The sequence below is a fragment of the Lepidothrix coronata genome, unplaced genomic scaffold (assembly GCF_001604755.1).
Source record: "Lepidothrix coronata isolate B3197 unplaced genomic scaffold, Lepidothrix_coronata-1.0 Scaffold11, whole genome shotgun sequence".
NCBI classification, from domain to species: Eukaryota; Metazoa; Chordata; class Aves; order Passeriformes; family Pipridae; genus Lepidothrix; species Lepidothrix coronata.
In genome coordinates this window covers 7,287,031-7,311,147 of record NW_016690191.1, presented here as the reverse complement: position 1 = coordinate 7,311,147, position 24,117 = coordinate 7,287,031, and the positions used below count along the sequence as shown (strand labels likewise).

The following is a 24,117-nucleotide window of genomic DNA, read 5'->3' as shown; positions in this document are numbered from 1 at the left end:
AAACTTTTGTGTTGGGCACTTGGAAAAACATGAAGAAACAGTTTTAGGCTTAGAATGGCCTTAAGTGTTGGGAGGGAGAAGTGGGCAGAGAATTGCATTGTACCGTACAAAACTTTGTCAAACAGATCAAGATTTGACTTGAGTATATAGAATTGGCAGTAGGAAAAAATGCTAAATATCCTAGTATCGTTACATAGTTGGTAAATTTGATCCTGGTTGGCAGATTTGACCTAAAAATAATCAAAAGATAATAAAAATGAAAAACCTGGTGGTGAGTTTTAGAAGAACTATTTTCAAGGATATAATTATGGTGGTACTAGGACTTGAAGAAAGCCTTGTGCAGTGATTACCTGGAAATTGCTCTGTTTTAGGGATGTTTTCCGGAACTGTCCATAACGTCACTAGCAAAGGCAGAAACCAGTTAGTCGAGATAAATGTGCTGCTTAGGCATTGTTCCAATTGAATTATTCCGTGATCAAAGTAATGTTTGTGTCCTCACATCCCACAAAATTGATGACAGTGTAATCTCTGTGAGTTCTTAATAATGATAAGAGTCTCAGTCTGAGTGGTGAGTGTGGTAACGTTCACATCCAAATGGAGAGTTTCCCACGGTTGAGACAGCACAGGCCTTTGTAGCCAATAATGAAATGAACCTTTTCTAATCATTCTGTTTCCTGTGAGCAAATATTCTGTTCCTCATTGTCCATAATGAAATCCTAGTAAGTGCAAGGTAGCTATAACAAAACCTTATTTATCACCAGCAATATTTACCCTACCTGTTATTCATTATCACCTATTTTCTAGTTCTGAACAGGACCTGCTGTTCGTTCTCTTCTGCACAGAACAAGAGACCAAGCTGATGAAACTCACCTTTGAGCAAGGCGTAGGGTATATGTCACATGAAATATTTATTGTATAATTTAGCTCTGAAAACATTGTTAAAAATATTGTTCCTTATTTGCTGTTCCAAAGTAAAAACAAAATGTAGTTAGCTACCATCTGTTTCTTTGAACAGATGTCCATATATTTTAAGTATTAGTTACTTGTAATGAGCTAGAATCACAGTTCTGGGGAACTTTGGGTTCTTCTTGAGTTGGTCCTGTGCTTGATGCACCTTCTCACCTTCCCTGTTTCCCTTTATGAGATCATTTACAGTAAAGCCAAGAGACGTTAATAAATTGATATGAAGTGTGTGGGCAGCTTGTTACTTATCTCCTGATGTTTCCAGAGAAATGTGAGAAAACAGATTAATATGCATATAGTATTTTTTTTCACTTATTTAATGCCTTTTTATCAATTTGGATTTTTTTATTTCAGTACATTAATCTGATGTGTGTGTATCAGAGCATCTTTGTCATATCTAGAAAACAGTTCCTTCTCAAATATCTAATTGCAACAGGAACTAGGAAGGGTTTCACACTGTTCTGTAGACATTTTGCTGTGAGAACAATGTAACAGCTTTCTAGAAAGTGTTTGGGCTGTGTTTGGGTACACGAGGCAGCGAATTCAAGCTGCTCTGGCAGCCAGTTCTCTTCTGTGTGACGAGAACAGAAAAACTGCTGTCGTGTATCAGATGAAGGCTCTGCCTGATCTGGTGTCCTGTCTCCAGCAGGGTCTGCCCTAAGCAGGAGCCTAAGGTATAGCAAAAATAGGGCAAGAATATATTGTACTGGTAGTAGTTTCTCTTCCTGGTGCTTAGTCCACAAATCCTACCTCTCTTTGCCAAGGGCTGCTTGGTACAGTGTAGAGCAAGTGAAGATGGTAAGTGCTCAACAGTGAGTACAGTGTCAAAGGTTGTGCTGGCAGAAATAGGTCAGGATGTGTTTTCAGGCCCTAAAACTGGAACAAGGGGGAATCTACATAGCTGTCCTTTCAAACGGAACAATCCAGGTGGAGGACTTGGAGAAATTCTGGAGAGACAAGACCAAATCCCAGTTCTTATGTGTATCATATGTGAGGAAAGCAAGCATAATGAGGGGAAAAATATGCATTTTCCCAGCTCAGCAATCTAGGGTGATATCCATGGAGGAACATCACCCTGGTTTGTGTAACCTGCTCTGATCTGGAAAGGCAGGAAATCCACTGAGAAGATCATTGCTGCTTTGTATTGCAGTTCTGGAATGACAATAACTGTAAAACCTTTCCTTTTAGCAGCATGGGACTGACAGCATAAAGACTGAAGATTTGTGGGGATGTAGGTATATTCTTATTGCTTTGGGAATTATCAAAACAATTCTTAAAAAAACCTCCTTCCCTGTCTGCAGTGTCAAATTTGTTCTGTGCTGGTGCCTTGTTTTAATGACTAGCACAGTAGTTGGGTGTGCTGGTGTTAACATCTGCTGGCTTTTATTTGGGTTTGGAAGTTCTTGAGCTTTTTCTTTCCCACAAGTCTCATGTTAATGTGGCTTATATTCATGACATGGATTACTCTGAGACTTCTGAAAGATTGACTGAAAATGGGAAAGGGTTAGTGCAGAGGCAGCTCCTCTTAGCAATACACTATCTTACACATCAAAAGGGCACAGATGAGAACATGAGAGATTGTAAAAGCCCTCACTTGGGAGGAGTTAGATAAACACTCACCAATAACCTGCCTACGTTAAACCTTTTCCAGAATGCGTGAGTCTGAGAGATAAAGGGAGCTATAAAGGGGGAAGCAACCAGGAGGGCACCAGAGGGAACTGCCCACAGCTCCCAAGGGGTCGTGGCCCAGGTTTGGAGGTGCTTCTGTAAGGAATCAGTATGGAGCCAGAGGAGTACAGACAGAGAGGTGAGTGATCCTTGGCTCTTGCAAATAGGTATCACTTGCTCATGGAGATCAACTATGGTAGGGCTGGGAGTGGTCCCCAAAATTAGGATGGGCTATATACTCTTTATTTGCACACATGTCCTTGAGACTTGGATGTGCTGAGGCTGAGACAAAAATGTGTCCCAGGATTGAGTGTAAATTAATGGATTTAGAGTCCATGGGTAACTTAGCCTTTTTGGTCTTACTTTTAAGATAGTGTGGGAAAGCTGCAAAACTGTAATTCTGAATAAACTATTGGTAAGGGTTTATGCACAGTGGCTTTTCCCCAGCTGACACTGTGATACTGGTACAGTTCTGGAGATGGGGAACAAACTTTAGTTCCGGGGTAGAGGAGATTGCCTTAAAAAGTAGAGAACAGGTGTGGAGCTATGCAGCTCTTTTCAGAGGATGCAAAAGGGAGTATGCTATAGTGACAAGGAAGTGTAGGGCATTATGAAAATTTAATTCCTATGAAATGCGCTTTCAGTTAATTTTTAGGCAAGAAAGTCTAACCTCTCCATAATCAAACAAACTGTACTTGTACCCTGACTGTGTTTTTAAGGTACATTTGAACTATTCAATGATGACACTGAAATAACTCTGTGAGTCTGTTCTGTCCCCATGAAGCCTGTTCTGGAAGCTGTGTCCCTATGTTATTATATGGGACCAGTAGGGTATAGGAGGGAGGTCAGTTCCACTGGCTGTGCTGGGAGCAGTATTCCAATGCTAATGACAGATTGTGTGGAGTGCTGGTACTGCTAGGTAGTTTTCATATAATTGAAACTCAAAACACTGGTTTGCCTCTTCCAGGGAAAGAGATGGTGGATTACATTTGCCAGTACCTGAGCAATGTGAGAGAGAGACGGGTGACTCCTGATGTGCAGCCGGGTTACATGAGAGCCCAGTTGCCGGATTCTGCCCCAATGGATCCTGACAGCTGGGACAACATCTTTGGAGATATAGAGAAGATTATTATGCCAGGGGTAAGCAATAAAGTGTAATCATGACAGGAAAAAGCCCTTATTGCCTGGGGTGAACACCAAATCCTGGGAATGCACAGGTTCTGCAGAACATTTATCTAAGTAAAGTACCCAAAAACGTAGAATAAGTCTTGTAGACATGTCCACAGAAGGATTCCAGGGATTACTGTTGTGTTCCTACCTATAGTTTTAGGGGCTAGACTGAATGTATTTTTGACATATGTTATACATTAAGTCATATTTGCTTATAGGGAAACAAATTCACCAGTGTCAGAAAATCATTAGCTTCACAATGTCTCTACCTGCTGACCTGTATAATATCTATTTCAGAGATGTGGAAACTTGGGCACAGCAGTTGTGTACATGTAAGACCTGTCTCCTGTTCTTTGAATGTAAAGGTCTTGTTTCTCTTATACATAAGTACTGCAGATTCTGCTAAGGGAGTTGATATTATCAAATTACATGTTTTATGTAAGAAGTCCTTTCAGAGTCTATTCTCAAATTTTTTTATAGATGTTTGCAGAAACTCGGTCTGATGTAGGAGAGGTATTCACATTACACATGCTTATGCTGATGTCCCACATAGAAACTCCTTCAGGTGTATAGAGGGGGTTATATAGTTGTAGATTGCTATGTGTAGCTACTTACTTTGTTTGACAAAATGAGCAACTTTGTTGCATGAATTCCCTTTATAAAGATAAACATTTTGATAAGTCTTTCTGACTCTGGTCTTTTGAACATGGCACAACATTCTTTCCTGTTCAGAATCTTTGTCTGTCTGTTTAATTCAGATAAATGCTTTTGCTGTTGTTTGGAATTTATCTAACAACGCCAGAGTGTTAGTGCTGCACTCCTATTGATACTATCTCTGCAGCTTTCTGCTAGCAGATTTATAGTTGCACATATTATGTTGCTGTGATCCTTTTCCATCACTTTAAAGATCTAATGATAATTGTTACATCTCATGCAGAAATTTGTGACATTTCCAGATTTAACTTCTATATAATTCTGTTCTAGGTAGTCCATTGGCAAAGTCCACACATGCATGCCTACTTTCCAGCTCTTACTTCCTGGCCTTCACTCCTTGGAGATATGTTGGCTGATGCAATTAACTGCTTGGGATTCACATGGGTAATTTTTTTTTTTTTGCTATTTTAGATATTCATTTCCTGTGTGTAATATGCAAGAGCAGGTCATAGTCGTTCTTTCTTGTTCTCTGAGTCAGTCTAATTATTTGCTTTAACCAACTGTATGTTGTTTGCATAAGTGAAAAATTCACTTAAAAAAAAAAACAACTCAAAAGGTTACGTATTAGTAAGAGGTGAATGAAGAAAATATACCACTAGAAATGTCTGTTTTCTAATTTTTTGCATATCCCACTGTGAGCATTGTTCCCTATCATCCAATCTCAGTGCCAAGATTGTTACACAAGCACTGCAGGCAATAAAGCAACCACCATCCATTACTGCAGGCTAGATTGGGCTCCAGTCCAGTTCTCCTGCTCCTTTGAGAGAACACATTTCCTATTTTTCCTCTTCTGAAAATAATTGTTGGTGGCCTGGCCCAAAATACCTGAGTATTTTGTGTCCTCCTGCAGCAGCTACACAGCGCTACTTTGTTATAACTCTGCTTACCTCAGTAGCCTTCTGAAGCCAATTTTCTCCCCAGTGGTGAAGTTGCTGAGATTTTTAGGTGTGTGTCTCTGTGTAACAAAGCAGTAAAAGCTCATAAACCTCTAAGAAACTGATGGGTATTGTCTCCATGTAGTTGTATCAGATCAGCTCATTGCCTCCCTTAGCTCTCAGCTGGCAGAGGGATCAGCACCCAGGGTGAATTACAGTCTGATTCTCTTTTTTTAAAATTTTTCTAGGCCTCCAGCCCAGCCTGTACAGAACTGGAAATGAATGTGATGGATTGGTTGGCCAAAATGCTGGGACTTCCAGAAAAATTCCTGCACTACCATCCTGACAGTGTGGGTGGAGGAGTATTACAGGTAGGGGACATTAGAGGAGGTCTCATCAATGTTTTGTTTTCACTGAGGTGAATTTCCCTCTGGGTGATAGTTTTCTTAGAGGCAAAACCAACAAGATTCTCTGTATGGGTCTAAATAGAGACAAATCCCAATTTGGCATTATTTTCCCAAATTTGAGTATAACATAGAAGATTACAGAATAAGAATTGCTATTGCTTTTAGTGCTAACTGTGTTAGAGATGAGCAGCAGCTACTCTTGTGGCCTTTCTAAGGATAAATGAGAGTCAAATTTCATTTCTTCAGTCTGTTTCACATCACCAAATTATATACTGAAGTGATTCTTACGTAATTAGAGAAGGAATCCTTGTCACTGTCCTTCTACCACAGTCCTTAGCCACACAAAAAAAATATTTTTCCTTTTTATCATGTCTACTTTGTGTCTCTGAGAGGTGCAAGATCAAGGCCTGAACCTTACCTCCTTTTGAAAGGCTTAAGCAAGTATCCCGTGGAATCAGTGTTGAGGTTCTGTGTTGTTATAGGGGGTTTTGCTTACATTTTATCTGTAGAACAAAAGGAAAATATGATTTATTTACTCCCCCAACTCAGTCCTGCACATAAAAAATATACAGCAGTTAAAAGGCTTCATTTTGTGTTGCTGGCCCAGAGAGCTGCTCATCAGCTAATGACTTTCCACTGCATCACAGAAAAGCAGTAGTAGGAATAAAAGAGGGGGTGGGCAGCTGAGTACTGACTTCAGTGAATCCCTGGCAAGATAGCAATGAAGTAGCAGTTGCAGTAAATGAGCAATGTCTTTGCAGAGCACTGTGAGTGAATCCACCTTGGTTGCACTGCTAGCAGCAAGGAAGAACAAAATTCTGGAGATGAAGGTTTCCGAGCCAAACACCGATGAGTCCTCGCTCAATTCTCGCCTCATCGCTTATGCATCTGATCAAGTAGGTTCTTATGATTACAAAGAAAACAAATGTGCTCCTGCTGTCTCACTCAGACTATGCAATGTGAACTCTCATTTCTCTACCAAAAGGCAAACACAGGAATGCCTCACAAGCATGAACCAGTTCCTCTAATACTGCTTTCTGCAGATGAGGAAACGAAATCAGTGTGAGGCGAGGTTTTGTAGGGTCCTGGCAGTCCTCAGGAGGCTGTTCCACATGACTCATTTCTAAACTTCCTTCCTGTTTTTCACAAAGCCTTACCCCAGTAACTAGGTGCTGATCTCCTGCTGCTCCAGCTCTTGTTTGTTCGCAGCCTCCTTCCACTCAGAACAGGCACGGTCAAGGTGCTGTTACCTCAGTGCTGCTCCTGGCTGTGGGCTCCACTCTGGGCCTCTGCCAGCAAACCTGTTCTGTCCCTGGGCTCCTGAACTAAACAATTGTATTTGCATGTGAAAACTGCAACAGGAGAGACTAAAAGGACTTTTTCTTATGAGATGTTTGGGGGATTTATCTTCTTATGGCAGGGAGGAGGGAATAAACTGGGGATGATCTATTTCTAGAGGCTCCTTTAAGCACTGAGTTTTGATAAATGGCCCTTCAAACACAAGATGAGGATGCCTATCACTATATTTGTTTTAGAGACAAGTACCCAAATAAATGAAGCATTCCTTGGAATTACAGTGTACTATTTCTGATAGAGACTTACAAAGAAGTTACTTTCAGACTTGTATAATATGGATTACAATAAGGACATTACCTCTGCATTTCTTGCCACCACTGTCTTTTCATAAGGCCATAACTCACCACAGCTGTTCAGCCTCAGAACTTGAGTTCTTACTGTTTTTCTTATTTTAAAGGCACATTCTTCTGTAGAAAAGGCTGGCTTGATTTCCCTTGTGAAGATAAAATTTCTGCCTGTGGATGAGAACTTTTCCCTCAGAGGTGAAACTTTGAAGAAAGCCATTGCAGAAGACAGAAAGAAAGGCCTCGTGCCAGTCTTTGTATGTTCAACTTTCTGGCTGAGGGTATTGGCATAGTGTTGTATTTTTAATGTCAAGATAAAATTACATCTGAAACATTTCTTATTGTGTTAAAATACATCTACTGAATGTTAAAATGTATAGAAGAGTGTCTGTTTTATTGAATGTAAATTTTGAATGTTTTGACTGTCTACCTAACCTGCCCACTTTTAAAGTGCTGCATCCATTTATTAGAAAACCCCAATCCATCTTAACAGATTTTGTTTCTTCTAGGTTTGTGCAACATTGGGTACAACTGGTGTCTGTGCTTTTGACAGTCTCTCAGAACTGGGTCCAATTTGTAAGTGTCTTTTTTTTTTCCTGATTTTAAACTATGAAAGCATATAAAAGATAGGGAGACTTTTGCATGCCAAAAACAAGAAGAGTAGAAACACTGATCAGCTGAGTTTTTCAGACATATCTCAGGGATCGCTGAAGTCAGTACAGGACTTTGCAGTGATTTCTGTAAGTTTTAGATTAGGATGCTAAAACACATTCTATTCAAGATGGATGAAATTTGCCAACTGATAAATCTTTAATGTGGTTATTCAGGAAATACAGACTGTGCAATACTGTTATGGGATGGATACATAAACATTTAACCTAACAAAGGAGTTTTGAAAGTAGATTCTAGTAGGACATCCTTTGGATCCACCAGTTTCGTAGGTAAATTTGTCATGATTGCAGATTCTATTCCAGCATCAATTCTGCCCAATAGCTTTGGAAGACCTGAGGTGCTTTCTCATATGGGTCAGATTGTGGCTTCTATTTCTGGGTCCTTTTTGCTTACCCCGCTGTCTTTGTTCTGGCTTTGTGCAACTGAGTGGTACTGGGGAATTTCATGTAGTAAAAGGGCAGGGGAGAGAAGTCAATCATTAAGAAGTCCCACTCACATCAAATATGAAATAGTGAATTTTGTTGTAGTGTCCACCCGATTTCAGCATTATCCTATATTTTGGGGTTATGGATCCACAGCTTTAGAATAAAACTAGATTGTCAATTGTTTGTCTGCCTCCTCCAAAAAAATGCACCTGTTTTTTTCAGAGAGGAGAGATTAAGCATGCACTTTGATTCCTTATGTCCCTTACATAACAACAATCTCAATTCCATCAGGTGATGCTGAGGGACTCTGGCTTCATATTGATGCTGCATATGCAGGAACAGCATTTGTATGTCCTGAATTTAGGCTGTTCTTGGATGGAATTGAATATGCAGATTCCTTTACTTTTAACCCTTCTAAATGGATGATGGTTCATTTTGACTGCACTGGATTTTGGTGAGTAAAGGCAAAATGCAAGCAACACCACAAGAATAACATGCAAATTGCAAAGTATTTCTCTGCACTTATTTTGCTAAACCCAGTTCCTTCTACAATTGATAGGGTTAAGGATAAATACAAATTACATCAAACCTTCAGTGTTAACCCTGTCTACCTCAGACATGCCAACTCAGGAGCTGCAATTGACTTCATGGTAAGTTATTATTTAAGTTGATATTTTATATTGCATATAAAATGTTCAAACAGACTGTGAAATTCCTCACACTCTGGAGATGCTTATCTTATAGATGATCTGATTACATAAATCCAATTATACTTAGATCCTAATACAAAGTAAATAATAAAACTTTAAAGTGATCTGTGGTTATGAAGATTGATTATAAAATTGCTTTCAGATTGAAGTACTTAAGATTTTTACACAGATAGAGATCCAACCTTGCCTTTTTAATGAGAAGGGTCATTTCTGTGCATTGTGTTGCTGCAGTAATTCCTACTGATGCCATTTTGGCTGAATTTCTTGTATCTCTGACATGTAATAAAAGAGAGAAAGGAGTAAGCAATGGAAACACGATGCTCTGAAACAGCAGGAGACTGAATTACATTTTGCTTCAGATTAAGGTATTCATAGGAGAGCCAAGAGGCATTTCACTTTAGATACCTCTTACAGCAGATTTCAGTACAGTAATACAAAGGAATATTCACTGCCAATTATTTCTGCTATGATCTCACCCTAGTCCTGAAAAGATAATTGTTTTCTTGAAATCAATAGTGCTTTTCACTAGAGTGCAAGTGGAGGGGAGGGATGGAAAAAAAAGACATTGAGTCCCTCTTGTGGTTAAATCGGATCCTGCATGTGATTGTGTAGCTCCCTAGAAATACTCCTTTATATGTTTTCTCTTTTGCTTGCAGTAGGTGCTACTTTGTCTGGAACTGCCTACCCCTGTATCAACTCTTGTTCAGGATGGCAGTTAAATATGCAAATTACAGGAACTGAAGTGAGCACTCAGTCCTGAAGTGTAAATGGCCACATCTTAAATTGATCATGCTCTTAAAATGCAAAAAGTTGTTGTTATTGGCTGATAATTAACTTAAAATTCTAATCATGTCTAGACCATAGACTAAGGGGAATAGCCAAAATCTTATTTTTGCAAATAATTGAAAAATATGGAGACACAGTGTTTCTTTGATGGCTGTTTCCTAGGCTTAGCAGATATTCAGTAATATGACACTACTTGTCTCAAAAGAGATTTCTGGCCTGAACCTGAAGCAATAGGTGTAGCAGTGTAAGGGGAACCCTCCTTTCTGTTGTTTCTGCACTCATCGAGGCACTGTTGTGTTTTCACAGCACTGGCAGATTCCACTGAGTCGCCGATTCCGGTCTTTGAAGCTGTGGTTTGTGCTTCGCTCGTTTGGGGTGAAAAAGCTTCAAGCTCACGTCCGACATGTATGTGAATTAACAGTGCAACCATACATGTGTTATGTTCATTTCTTGGTAGCTGAGATTAATAAGTTCAGAGGTTCAAAGATGAGTAACAGAAATCCTCTGACATGCAAAGCTTGCATGTGAACACTAAACGTGTGCTCTTAAGTAATCTGTAAAGATTAACTGCGTAGACAAAACGTTTCCTGTCCCCTTCTTGGAAGCAATAGGCAATGGCAGGCGAGTTGGTAAGTCACAGCCTTCTGCCTGTTACTGAGTACTAATCTGGAGGAGCTTTCTTTGAGGCAGCTGTTTGAGAGGCAGGCTGTGATGAAAGGCTGAACCCACCACTGTGAAAATGTACAGGCTTAAGTCTCTGATGGAGAGTAAGTACAAGGATCGTATTGTGGATCAATGGTTGCCGCAAAAGGACTCCAGTCTGAGAAGGCACATTGTTTTCAAATGTTCTTCTAGAAAATCCCTATGTATAGTCCAATTACTCATGTTCATTGTCAAGGGTTTGGGCAAATAGACAGACTTTAAAATTCTTTACTTTGTTGTCATTCTTCTGTTTTCTGCTATCCATGCATTGAAATGATGTGTTTTAGTAAGGAAAGAAAGTCTTTTTAACTATCTAATTTAGTGTTTTACAGTGGGTTTGTGACAAACCAATATATAACTAGGGTTATAGGTTAATCAAGTTTTTCTTAATTATAGGGTACTGAAACAGCCAAATTCTTTGAGTCCTTGGTTAAAAGTGATCCACTTTTTGAAATTCCTGCGAAGAGGCATCTTGGACTGGTTGTATTTCGGCTAAAGGTAATGATTAGACCTTTTGTATGTCTCTTTGGAATGAATTGATCACAGCTGATCTCTCCCCAGATGTTAAGAACTGTGAATAAACTTTCATGTAAGAATTTGTGATCGCAATTCTTAGAGATGTTTGGATGTCATTGGAAATTCTAACTGTAGTATTTCTTTTAAAACAGGGTCCCAACTGGCTGACAGAAAAACTCCTGAAAGAACTAAGCATTTCTGGCAGGCTCTTCCTCATTCCAGCGACCATTCATGACAAGTTCATCATTCGCTTTACTGTAACGTCTCAGTTCACAACCAGGGAAGACATTCTGCGAGACTGGAACATCATTCAACACACTGCAGCCCAAATTGTTAGCCAGAATTATGGGCTGCACTGCATCAGTTCTGATGATGGGGCAAGAATCCCTGCTATGGTAGTAGAGCCCAGTTCTGATGCCATTAGTAATGCTTCCCAGCTTTGTCTAGATGGAGGGAAATCTAAACCACCTTCCAGAAAAACAGTAGTTCAGCCTAAGAAGTTATCGGTGAGTCCCAGTACACGTGTGATTAGTCAACAAGTGAAAGGTCAAGGGGATCCTCTAGATGACTGTTTTCCAGAAGATGTCCAAGATGTTACCAAACATAAGTTAACCTCTTTTTTATTCAGTTATTTATCTGTTCAAGGCAAGAAAAAGACAGCACGTTCCCTTAGCTGCACCAGTGTGCCAGTGACTGGTAGTCTTGAGCAGTGTAACCCCAAAGCTGCAGCCACTGACAAGGAGGAGTCTCGTGCAAATGCCAGGGTTCTTTCTAGCCTGCCTGAAGACATGATGATGTTCAAAAAAAGTGCCTTCAAAAAACTAATTAAGTTCTACAGTGTCCCAAGCTTTCCAGAGTGTAGCATTCAGTGTGGCCTTCAGCTGCCTTGTTGTCCTCTGCAAGCCATTGTTTAACAAGTAAGAGAGCTTAGTCCTTAGAAAGAGAACCAAAGTTTGCTTAATCACATGCAATACCACGTGTTCTTTTGTTCAATATGTAAGCAGTGGCAATGACCACTGAGAAAATTACTGTGCTTTTACTGGTGAAAACCTCATGTATTTATAGATTAAAATGTCAAATAAATCTTGTAGGCATATAACATGAAACCCTGTGTTTTGTAGACTGTGGTAAAGAAAATGCCAATTTCTGCCTTATCCCTCCTGGTAATGGGCAGTTTCCAGCTGGTAGGTGAACAATTTTGACAAAGTATACTGGTTTTTTTGATACCTTGACTTGAGCTCTTTAGACTGCTGTGAGGATCTGTGTGTGCAGCCAGTGCCAACATAGTTCTGAACTATGCAAAAAGAAGGATGTAACTTCCCCCAGATATTTTTCTGCATTAGGGCAATTTTAAGACTGACAGTTAAATGCAGCAGCCCTGCCTTTGCATCTGTGCTAATCATGTACTGTGCACAGGAGGCTTTATGCAACCATGTTGCAAGAGTAGTTGCCCTTGCAAAGCACCTGTGGCCTTTCTCAGCATTACCTAAGGTCTGAAAATCACAAATTCATGAGGAAAGAGAGTAGGAATGATACTTCACCCTCTTTTATAATAGAAGAACTAAAGGGCATTAGGGAAGAAAGAGTCTTTTATGCAGCAAACAAATGTATTGCTACAATAGGCCAATGATTTATGTATTTTTCAAAAAATAATGAAAAAAATTGGGGGGAGAAAAATCTATTAAGGAGAGATTTAAATTCAGAGATATTTTGAGTTAGGAAGCACAATGATTGCTAGGAGATTATTCTGGGAAAGCACTGCTAGATGCTTGCTGCCTTCCTTCCAGACACCTACAGTCACCCCATCTTGAAGGCAGTGCACTCCAACAGATGGATCTTCCATGTGATCCAGAACAACTGTTCTCAAGTTATATAAACAATGAGCCTGGTTTATCAGAACAATGTCTGGACCCTTATACAACATCAGCTAAACTCGTCAGCTAAGATAAGAGTTGGAAAAGTTCTGTTTCATTAAATCAATCTCATATTCACTCTTTATTTCCGATTCTGATATTTGCTAATATTAATAAATAGGATTTCATGGTAAGCTTAGAATAACAGATGCTTTAAAAACTGAGTATTGCTAGATAGTGGCCCTTGCAGTGGCAACTAGAATTCAACAGTGTAAACAGTAATTATGTCAGCATTACTAGGCATTTGGATAGCCTCAAAATTTGAAACAAACTGCACTTCTCCAGTTCCTCTTATTTTCTCTAACGTTTACTCAGCCCTAGAGACCTGTGTTTAGTCAGTGTCGTGTTCCTTCTGATACTTTTAATTTAACACTAAGTTTTGTTTTGTTCTCTGAAAATACAAAGCAAAGCCCTGTTATGTATTAGTCTGTGCTGCACACTGGGACAATCTGTTTTTCTTCAGAAATCCCAAGGGGTGAAGGTGTGTTAGTCCACTGCTAGATATAGTTTTGTTTGTTCAAGTAGTTCTCATTATTATAATACTTTTAACAGGTAACTGCTAATGCATATGTTGTTTGAGGTTAATATATCATGAAATGTGTCACATATGATGTGGCATGATTTTGAAGTGGCTGGTACTTTTCTGGTTCTTAAGTTATTTTTCCAAAGGAATTACTAATCCAGATGGGTTATTTTTCGCTTTACTAACGTTAAGGACTGCCTTGGTGTATGCTGATGCTTTTGCCCAAACAGCTGTCACTTGCCTAGAAATTGCAGTATGTAAACTTCAGTGGTTTTGCTGAACCAAGCACCAATTTCAATTTTGTTAGCCAAGGGACAAAAAGTGCTTTTTTTATTGACTCAGTTGTCTGCTAGGTTTTATACTTCAGTGGGTGCTCAGTTAATGGGTTTATGACTTCCCAGGGATGCTCCATTTCCATAGTCTTCTCATTTCCAGCTTTCATCCTCCTAATGCTTTATGGAAGTACTTGAAAACCAGGTACCTTTCTGCTATAGCTCCACAATAGCTGACATTCACAAAACTCTGCATCAATATCCTCCATGGGGGATGGATTGAATTTCAAGTTGCCTGCAGAGGTCACAAGCGACTGCATAATTTAAACTTAGATAATAAACTTATATGAATTTAACTTATATAACAAACACCTCAGTATTTTGAAATGGGGGCTCCAAAATTAACCATCCAAAATAAATAAATAATTACATAAAAATGTAATATTTTTAGCAAAGTATTACTAACACTTGTTACTGTCACAGCTTGAATCTGAGCTCCAGCCCCAGTGAATGATGCACAGGCACACTGGGGGGGTTAGTTCCTTCATATTTGTAGGGTGCAAGGAACTATGACTATGTGGTACTGATTATTTGCCTGTTTCTGCCACTGTGTCAAGCAGTGCATAGGTTCCCCTTGACTTCAGCTACGAAATCCTAATTGGTCAGCACTTGCTTATACTCAGCTTTAGACAATAGAAATCTGTTTCATTAACAGGAAATACAGTTCATGAAATTTATTCACTACTCTTTTCTCAGTTTCTGTGCTCTATTCTCTCATTTGCCTTTTTTCCTGCCTACTTCTATTTTCAGTTCTTTGTAAGGGGCTTGTTGCTACAGTGCTCATTTGCTCTATTCATAGAGCAGGAAAGGAAGTTAAAAATAAAAAAAGCTAAACCTTGTCAGATCCTATAGAGCTCCTTAGACCTGGGAAAGAGACTTCCACTCTGCAGGTGCCAATATCCAAGACTTTGCAGGGTTTGCCAACAGGCAAGGATATTTTGCTTTGATCCACGAGATGTCACCAGTGGGCAACAAGTAACTGGAAATTTGCATTAAATTGGGATTCAGGCTCACCGTGCAAGACAGGGAGCATGGGAAAGCCCAACACTCCTCATGCTGCTAACCACAGGATGCTCCAGGCTGCAGCATTTTCTGTGCAGACAGCCTCCTCTCTTTTCTCTTCAGTTTTCTATTTTGTTATGATTTGATGGGAGATTACACTGTAATGGTACAAGACAGCATGCAGCATTCTAGCTAGCTGTGTGACAGCAATCATACCACGAAGCAACTCTTACTTAATTACTGGTGAATGGCAGAGAGCTGGGATTCAGAATGGATGACTTGTGGCTTCAGAGAACCGGTGTAACAGGCCAGCTGTGTTTGTTCTTTCCTTACCTGTGTCACCTGACACTCCCCACTGAAGTTCACAGCTGGGTGTTTTTCAGGATTGCTAAACTGAAGCCTTCAAGGGTAGTTTTTCAGTTTCAAATGTCTTTCTGTCACATTTCAAATTCACAGCTACTACAGTTTCTATTAAATGCTTATTTGCAGTTTTACCACAGTTTTTCTGGAAGGTTTCAATCAGATGTGACAGGTTGACCTGATCTAATTCATTGGTGCAGCCAAAAGGGGTGATTCTGTTTCCCTGTCCTCCTTATGTGACCTCCTAACTCCACTGCCTCCCTTGCTCCAGCTCTGGTGCTCTCCTGACAGTTCAGTGATGAATTCAGCTCACTAAGCCAGCAGAAAACTGTGTTTTGCTGGGTGAGTTCTCTGTTGACTCACTGAGTAGAACTGGCTTTTTAAGGAATCATATTAGTACCAATATTAGGACTAATACATAGGAAGGAATGAGGAAGTAATAAGCACCAGCTTGATCTCCCTCCCCTACATGCTACATCCCAAATTCTCCCTCTGTTCCCTCCCACCTTAGGAAGGAATGCAAGGTGTCTATTAACCAAGCAAAATAATTTTTGTAAATGTAAGAACCAAGTTCTTAGTCTATGGAGAGATAAATCACTGAACCTACTCACGGTGGAGTTCAAAGCCATTCCATTTTCACCCTCCCTGCCTGGCAGAGGTTCAGGAGATGAAGGTCAGTGAAATACATGCTCTGGCACTACTTAAACTGTGCTAGCATCAGCAGTTTATTGGTATTTTTCCATATCTTTCCCAACTTCTGAGGGATGATGCTTACAAGTCTGTAATGCATCAGGATGTCTAGTAGGTCAGCTAGGTGAGCTGAATTGACATCTTTGTTCACTGAAATAATTTGCAATCATAAACTTTGAAAAAAGTCTCCTTCAAAAGGAGTGAGCCACTCCTGTGACTAGAATTTCCAAGCAAGTTTTGTCTAATGAATTACCCAGGTCCCTCCTAAAATCAAGAAATCTTGATGTTATAGGGTGCCTTTACTTTGCTGCAGCTCTTTTATGTTCCTTTATGTTAATTACATTGCTTTTGAAAGATAAAATGGTGCAACCTGGCTGGAACTAAACATGCCATGACTTGTTAGACAAAACCATATTGACAGTCCAGATTTGTGTGCTATATGCTTCTGTTCTTCCTAAATTTATTGGATTTGAAACCTCCTTCCTTTTCAAGAAATTGGAATTTTGCAGCTAAGAATTTGTTTTCCTAGAAAATTGCCTACTGAATCTCCTTGCAATACCGTGTATTGAAGCTAAAAATCTTAAACTGTTTTGGATTGAGTGGTGAGCTTGGATTTAGCTCTCTGCTCATTTATGACTGGCTAAAGAAATTCTGGGTGAAGCTGTCTGAGTCACAGTGAGACACATCTTTCTGCGCAGAGGTGTTAGAAGCAGCTGCTATGAAATTCAGGGAACAAAATTGTAATAGTCTACAGTGACACGTGAGAGTTTCCTGGTGTTGGATGGTAACTAGATTCTTGGCATTCTTGTCTTCCTTGGATGGACATGGTTGGGATTCACCAGAACAGATGTGCTTTCCAGGATCAGTGAAGGGAGCTGTCAAAGCTCAGGAATTGGCTCCTCTTCTAATACAGAAACTCCAAAGGGAGCCTTGCTCAATTCTCTCTCATGAAGTTGAGAAAATGTTTCCATCCCATAAATAGATTTTGAATTCTGTAGGCTCATTACAGATACAAAGCCAAACTGCTTCCAGAGCTATACCAGCAGAAGTCAGTTGAGAGTTCAGTTTGTTGTGTTACTTCAGGTATCCTGGTCATTGCAAGCAAGCTACTTGTGCTCTCCTCTGCTGAGGACTTGTTATCTGTCAGTAATTGGAGTGGCCAAGGGGAGATGAAAGGGCAAGGATTAAGAAAAAAGCTTGGCTGAGAATTTAAAATTACTCCTTTCCACCAAAGTCTGACTTCACTTTTTTTCACTTGTGATGGAAGAGTAAATGACGTCCATGTGTCCAAATCCAATGTTGTTTTTTTAACCACAACTTTAAGCTTGAATCAGATTCAGCATAAAATTCACTATGAATTTATTAAATCCTATGAATGAGACACTTAAATCAAAGCCTACTTGTATAACTTTTTACTGTCCTACCATCAAGGCAAGATTATACTCAGCAAACTTTTCAAAGGCAGTAGAGTATAAGCAACATTCACAGGTGCTGCCAACAACAGAATCAAGTGGTGGAATGTGCTTATCAAAGAACAGTGTTTTCTTAGAAAAACGGGAGGGGGGAGAATATGCTTTGCTCTCACAACCTTATGTACTGAGCAGCAGCAAACTAAACAGAGAAGTTCTGCCCTCTAGTTCAATCTAAGGGTACTTCAGCCCCTTTCACACGAATAAATTGCATGCATATGCTAGAAAACAGTAGCTTGAGTAATTCCTCAAGAAACTGCATAGAGTGACTGAGGTTCTGTGGCTTATTCCTCTTTTCAAGGAATCTCTTCAAGGCATTCTATGGTTCAGTGTAGAAAGGAGAAGCAGAGGAAAGCTGCTTTTTGTACTCCCTAAAGTAAATAAAAGTCTAATAACTTTGGTGCCTTGGGCTGTCCTCTCTTGAAACTTGGTATGGATAAGAAGTTATTGGAGAGCCAAAGCTTCCTGTCTCTTCCAAGAAAGAAAATGGAACAAATGCTAAGTATTTCAACAAAAATCATGGAACCCCCCTTCAAATTAGGAAATTAGTAGCTTACTTGCAGTTGCTTCTCACATAATGGTTAAAGGAGTCATAATTTGTGAAACGGTTGTTCAGATGTATAATGTGATATGGCTGCAATTTTAACTGCAGTGAAAAGAAAACTGGATGCAGTTGTTATTTCAGGGGCACAGCAAAGTTATATTAATAATTTCAATAAATATTGTTCTAGAAAGATGTGAAGCAGTTTCCCAATTTTAAATGCTTATGTACAGCAGGCTATGTTGCAAAACCATATATTTGAGATGCAAGTGATTTCAAATGTACTAGAGCCATGAAGTTCACTTGGCAGACCTGAGAGAGAATATCGTCACAGAACTGACCCTAGAAAATGTTGGCAGATCATGTTACTGTACACATGGAAATGCTGGTCTGAATGAAATCTATCCCACCAAGTGAAGTGCCTCTTGCTGCATGAACCTCCAGCATTTTTCAGTAGTTAGCACTGCACTGCCTCTGGAAATGACACAGTGTAAAATGTCATGGATTATGGCCACCGAATCCTTTGCCTTCACAGAACTTTCGTCAGCTCTGTCACCTTTCTATAATAGAAACGTGACATCTAAAATTAAAACAGGTATTTATGTGCTGGTACTCATTTATATGCACATACAGTGTAGCTAATCACACTGTGGATTTCTGCAAGCTCTGTTAGGAAAAGAATTTCATTATCAAATCAGTCATTTCTATGATGTAACATGGTTTGTGAGTAGCCAGAAGGACAGTGGAAGTCTTACCTACCTTCCTGAAACCAGGTGGATATTTTTATTTGAGCAAATTTTATTTGCTCAAAGTTCCAAAGATTTGGTTTTTTACTACTTTTAAGCCAAAAGTTTTGTCTAACAATTATCTCACTAGATCTCTGTCATTGTGTTTTCTATTTTAATTGCAGCTTGTATCTCCTCCCCGGCCAGTGTCCTGCCCTTCACATATGTGCACCTCTACTACCTGTACTGTTTCCTTTGCTCAGTTACTGAGTCTTGTTTTGAGTAGGGATATATAACTGTTTCTCTTCATCCTTTTAGTATTTTGGCTACTTGGTTCCCAGAAAAGGAGTTACATTATTTCATAAATTATCAGACATGCTTGAAATTTAGTGCAATACACTAATTTGTGAATTATAAAGTGAACTATATACTTTGAAATGAATTTTGATTGTATATGTGATTTGATTGCATTTTGCAACGAAATTTTAAAGACATTTTAACAGAAAGATATGAAGAGCAATATTTGCAGAAATAAAATAATACACTAGGAATTGACTTGTACCAATGGACTAACAACCTTAGAAAATTGTGATCTATTGCTACCTAAGTTTCAAATAGAAAACATCTACATAAGTCATCTGCTTTCAGTCATGAGATGTTTTGATTTCTGAAAGACAAGGAAGGTTTTAGCCTTGCTTCCAGGAACAGAAGGTTACACGACTGTGGGTTGTGTATGTGCATATATATGTCTGTATCTGCTCCCTCCTTCCCCTCCCTGTAACTTGAACCTGTTGGCTGCTTTCAGACAAATTTGAGAAAGGGTCATAGGTCTTAATGGTATTAAGTTCCTACAAGTTCTGTGATAATAGCTGAGTAGGGATAAAGAGACCCCTGAAGTGCCCCAGCTAACAAAAAGGAGGCAGAGCTGTCAGATACCAGTGTGTCCACATAATGGAGACTCCTTACAAATTCTGATCTGTGATTATATTAAATGCCATCCAGTTTATGATTATGATTTATCATTTACCATATGAATTGCACAAAAAGATAGGAAATCTCTTTCACTTAGTTCTTGTAGTCACAGGAGTGTTTCATTCTGTGGTCAAAGCTCCATTGTAGCAAACTGTGTTCGGTCTGATGGAGAATTTGGCATTCAGTGTGTCACACAGTGAAGATGTCCTGACAAGAAAGAACACAAAATCTTCCAAGAATTACACAGAATTGACTTGTGGGGAAAACTACAGGATTTGTCCCTCCATAAAAGACAAAATAGGCAGAACCCATGTAAAGTTTGTCAGGAAATTTAAATTGGGCTCAGTGAAGCTGGGATTAGGGAGAAGGGATTTCCTGCCATTTTATGTATGTAGCTTGTTTGATTGGATAAATATAATTATGTATTTTGAGTGTGAAGAATGACAAAGCAAGATTTATATTATTTAATTAAAATTGAAGTATCTTTCAAAGTACTTTGAAAAGAGTACATTGTTTTTAGCTCTTTTTATAGATCACAAGTAAAAGTAAAATATTTTAAATTAGAGAAATTGTTTCAATTATGTGTGGGAAAATATTTTTACTGGTTTTGGAGTTCAGAGTTGACTACAAAATTATGACCTTAAATGAGGAAAAAAACCCACCCTCATTTTAATACTTTGAGGTGCATTTATTCTTTTCAATTGGAACAGTCCAGACTTCTGAAGTTTGAAACTTCAGGAAGTTTGAAACTTGCTTTCTAAGAAGCAAGTTGAATTCTTCTGTGTTGCTCCTGATAGCTAACAGATAAGATTTGCTGTGCCAAATTCTCTTCCTGTGGGTGCAGTCTGTTGGAATTTAGCAAGCAGTATCCTTTTTCAAGGCACTAGAAGGAAGGCACTGAAGTCTCTCATGTTTGTATTTCTGAGCAGATTAAGTTTCTGTAAGTAAGGTAAAAACTGTTGAGTATATGTAAATATTAAGACCAGCTCACATAGATATCTTATACCAAATTGGTTTAATAGGTAATATAACAGAAATACTGGTAAGAAAGGGTAAGCTGTTCCTTAACCTTAAATATCATGTTCCCCAAGTGCTTCAGGCATGTTGCTGTACCACATTACAAATCTAAACAACAGCAATTAAGGACCTCAATTCCTGGGCAGATGGAAATTCATATTTAAGCAGCAGTATAATCCCTTGAGACTTCTGTTTCTCCAGTAGAGATGTGTTAGAGATAAGATAGGTAAAACTAAGACCAGACACTGTCCTAAAACATAGATGAGTTTATACTTCAATCCTCAGTAACACTGGTCTTGTTGCCAAGGATAACTTCTCTCTGCTATGTCTCCTGTTGCTTTTTCTAGTTCTATAGTTTTAAATTAGAATTTTACTACTTAATATCTTATTAATATCTTATTCTCTCATGCTGCTGGTCCAGAATTTTGCTCTTCATTAACTGGAACCACGTTGCTTTAAATGGATTACCTCATTATCAAAATGAGATAAGCCTGCAAGGCACCTTATGTCATTCAAAAATGATGGATAGAATATTACAAAGCATGCATTGAGCCCCATTAAAAAAACCAAATCACCACTTGCTAGTTAATATTTATAGGCCAGATCTCAGCAATAGCAATGTGAAGCTCCTTTTTCTGTTTCAAGTTAAAATTCCATACTGAGGTGAAGTCTGGAGGAGAAGAAAATATATTTACTAGATCAGCACATAATTTTAAAATAATTGGCAAGATTTTGGTTAATGAGCTGAGCTTTCAAGGTATTCCAATAATTCTAGCAATTTGTGTAATAACATTAATGATGTGATCTTTCTAATAAGATTTTTGGTCCAAAAAGCTCAGTGCCTGCTAAGTCAACCACATGTTTAAGTAAATTTTTTGTATTTGAATGAATGAACTTGGTTTGCTATAAATTTGAATAACCATCACTGGTGGTGTGCTACATGATTTATGTCTCTGTTAAAATGTACACAGGTAGATCAAGTCCTTCTTGTAGAAGAGGAAGAAGATAAAAAGAGCTGCCTAATACACAATAAGCAAGAGGACTCTCATTTTGATGCCAAAGAAGGGACTGTAAGGAATGACACTTCCATACACCACAGATGCAAACTGTATGAGGTCGGTATTGGACATGAAGGAACAAAAAATGTAAGCAAAGAAATACAAATAAGTAACTGTTTAGGAGACAAACAAGGTTTTTTGTCAAGTGATCCCGAAGATGGTCAGGCGAGGACAGAAGTGCAGTGATACCACTAGAGTGCATTGTAGATGGTTAGTGCATGGCCAGCATTGCAGGTATCAAGGCCCACGTGAGGGCAGTTTGGGGGTCAAATGACTCGTATAAAGGCTGGGAGGAAAATGCTATTTACCATGAGTGAAGGTCTCTAGGTCAGACCATAAATGTGCCAGTTAGGAAAAGGAAAGTGTTTCTGCTTTGATTGTACTTAGATGAAGATTGATTTGTGTCCAGGAGGAGCTACCGCTAAAAAAGAGAGAAACAGACCTGTGAGATATGGGAAAGAATGCTTTCACTAAAAAAAATTGTGAGCAGAAATGATTCAGTCCAGAAGAAAAATAAAAAAAATGGTATAGCATTCAGCAAAAGCTTGTTGCAATTATGGCAAGGATAATTTTAGGGACCCTGGAAAGCATCAAACCCATGTAGTAAGTAGGGAAAGAAGTAGTGTGCAGAGTCAGAAAAACTATGTAAACTGAGTTGATAAAGAATGATCCAAAGGTCCAAAACTAGCTGATAAATTGAAAAGGACAGAAAAGGAAGCAAGACCTTTGGATTTAGCCACAAGCCAATCATTAATTTTTTTAGAAGGTCAATGCGAGTAAAGTGACCTTAGCAAAATCAACTGAATCTTATAACAAGTATTTGAGCAGAACTAGCATAAACTTAGGGCTTGAGGTTTTTTAAAAAAAGATGACTGGTAAGTAGGAATTAGACAGCATAAAGAAAATTCCTTTTGAAATTTAAAAAGAATAATCCTTTTATACTTTTTGGTACAAGAATAGTGTTTGATGTAATTATGTTACAAATGATTCCTAAAAAACTGAGTGATTTATAAGAAAGTTCTGCAGTCATAGGAAACTGGGTAACATGTTCTTGGTATCATGCTAACTAAAATAATTAACTTTTCTCCAAGAACTATGTAAATTCACAGAAAACTTGTACTGTGCTATTTGTCCTGGGAAGGTGTAGTGTTTACCCATGTCAGAAAGGCAAACTGCTGAATGAATAATCACTTAGTAGAATAAGACTTGCTTACTTGTATTATCTAAGGCATGTAAAAGCTGTGGCTGATTTGCTGTATTCTAAACATTCTATTACGTTTTAATATATGTTACTACTAGTGATGTTTTTCTGCTGTAGGTATGTCTGCTGAATTCTAGCACTGCCTGTGATCTTGCATATACAAATACTGTTAAATATTGTGTCTGTTCACAGCCGTGCCCCACTGTACCAGCTCTGGAGAGCTGGAGGGGTACTGAACAGGGCACTGCTTGGGTGATAAAGGCAGAAGCAAAAATCACGTTTGAATAAAGATGCAGATTTTTTACAACTTTAAACGGAATAACTTGGATAAAAGTAATTTTTGCTGTGTCTGTTTTTCACTTTTGTAAGGCAAAACCAGATGATTTAAAAGTGAACTTATGTGCAAAGTTAAGAAAGTGCAGAATAGCACAATCAGGCTAAGAGGAACACACTAAATATGAGTAGAGCTGGTAGCAAACATTTCTCCTTGTAGACAGCATTTCTGTTGAGTAGAAGTACTTTTGAAGATATGTCTGTTGATTTTTTCAGAGAGAGATTTTTGCAGGGAAACATAAGTATAGGTCTGTGAGGAGCTAACTGGTTTAGGTTTTAAGTTGATTTTTCGTTGTATCACAACAAAGATTTTGAGAAGCCGGAATTTGAAATTTTTTAGGATATTCTTGAAACGGCCACTCAATAATTAGAGTTAAAATATTTATAGGTGAATCACAAACTCTTTAGGTTGTGTAGTCTAAAAATCTGAATTCTCAACACATGAAATCTTGGAATTTTTGGTAAAATTGAACCTGTTTACTACATGTTTAATGAAGAACACGCATATTTGATGACTAAAAATGACTGCATTACGCACTTCGGTACGCTTTTTAGAGCAGCATTTTGAACGTGACTGGAAATCTCCAGAGGCAGATTGCTGCTGAAGAGCCCTTCGTGGAAATGAAATCCCTGACGGCAGCTGCGGGCGGGCGGTGCCCCCCCGACGGGCTCCGCTCCCCGCGGCCCCCGGGCGGGGCTGGACGGGCCCCATAAAGGCGGCGGGGCGGGCGCG

At 38.9% G+C, this 24,117-nt stretch overlaps 1 protein-coding gene across 3 annotated transcripts; it reads left to right on the top strand.

Annotated features, from left to right (window-relative positions):
• The first annotated feature begins 57 nt into the window (after positions 1–57).
• Positions 58–24,034, top strand: HDC (histidine decarboxylase). Of its 3 annotated transcripts, XM_017804980.1 has the most exons (15): positions 58–2,194; positions 2,615–2,770; positions 3,599–3,771; positions 4,786–4,899; positions 5,639–5,761; positions 6,559–6,693; positions 7,551–7,694; positions 7,947–8,013; positions 8,826–8,988; positions 9,094–9,184; positions 10,337–10,435; positions 11,129–11,230; positions 11,401–11,754; positions 21,764–22,725; positions 23,940–24,034. In XM_017804980.1, the coding sequence occupies exons 2-14, from the start codon at positions 2,743–2,745 to the stop codon at positions 22,034–22,036; spliced, it is 1,866 nt and encodes a 621-aa protein (XP_017660469.1). In that variant the 5' UTR covers positions 58–2,194; positions 2,615–2,742; the 3' UTR covers positions 22,037–22,725; positions 23,940–24,034. The 3 variants fall into 3 exon arrangements, with proteins under 3 accessions (XP_017660469.1, XP_017660468.1, XP_017660467.1); XM_017804979.1 differs by lacking the exons at positions 21,764–22,725; positions 23,940–24,034 and having other exon boundaries at positions 58–888; positions 11,401–12,386; XM_017804978.1 differs by lacking the exons at positions 21,764–22,725; positions 23,940–24,034 and having other exon boundaries at positions 11,401–12,386.
• Positions 24,035–24,117: the final 83 nt, after the last annotated feature.

What these genes read in the sequence shown, in the direction of transcription:
- HDC (XM_017804979.1), top strand. Translation starts at nt 2,743, where the DNA reads ATGGAGCCAGAGGAGTACAGACAGAGAG. An exon ending in TGGGTGGAGGAGTATTACAG is followed by an intron (nt 5,762 to 6,558) that starts GTAGGGGACATT and finishes ATGTCTTTGCAG; the next exon opens with AGCACTGTGAGTGAATCCAC. An exon ending in TTCAAGCTCACGTCCGACAT is followed by an intron (nt 10,436 to 11,128) that starts GTATGTGAATTA and finishes TCTTAATTATAG; the next exon opens with GGTACTGAAACAGCCAAATT.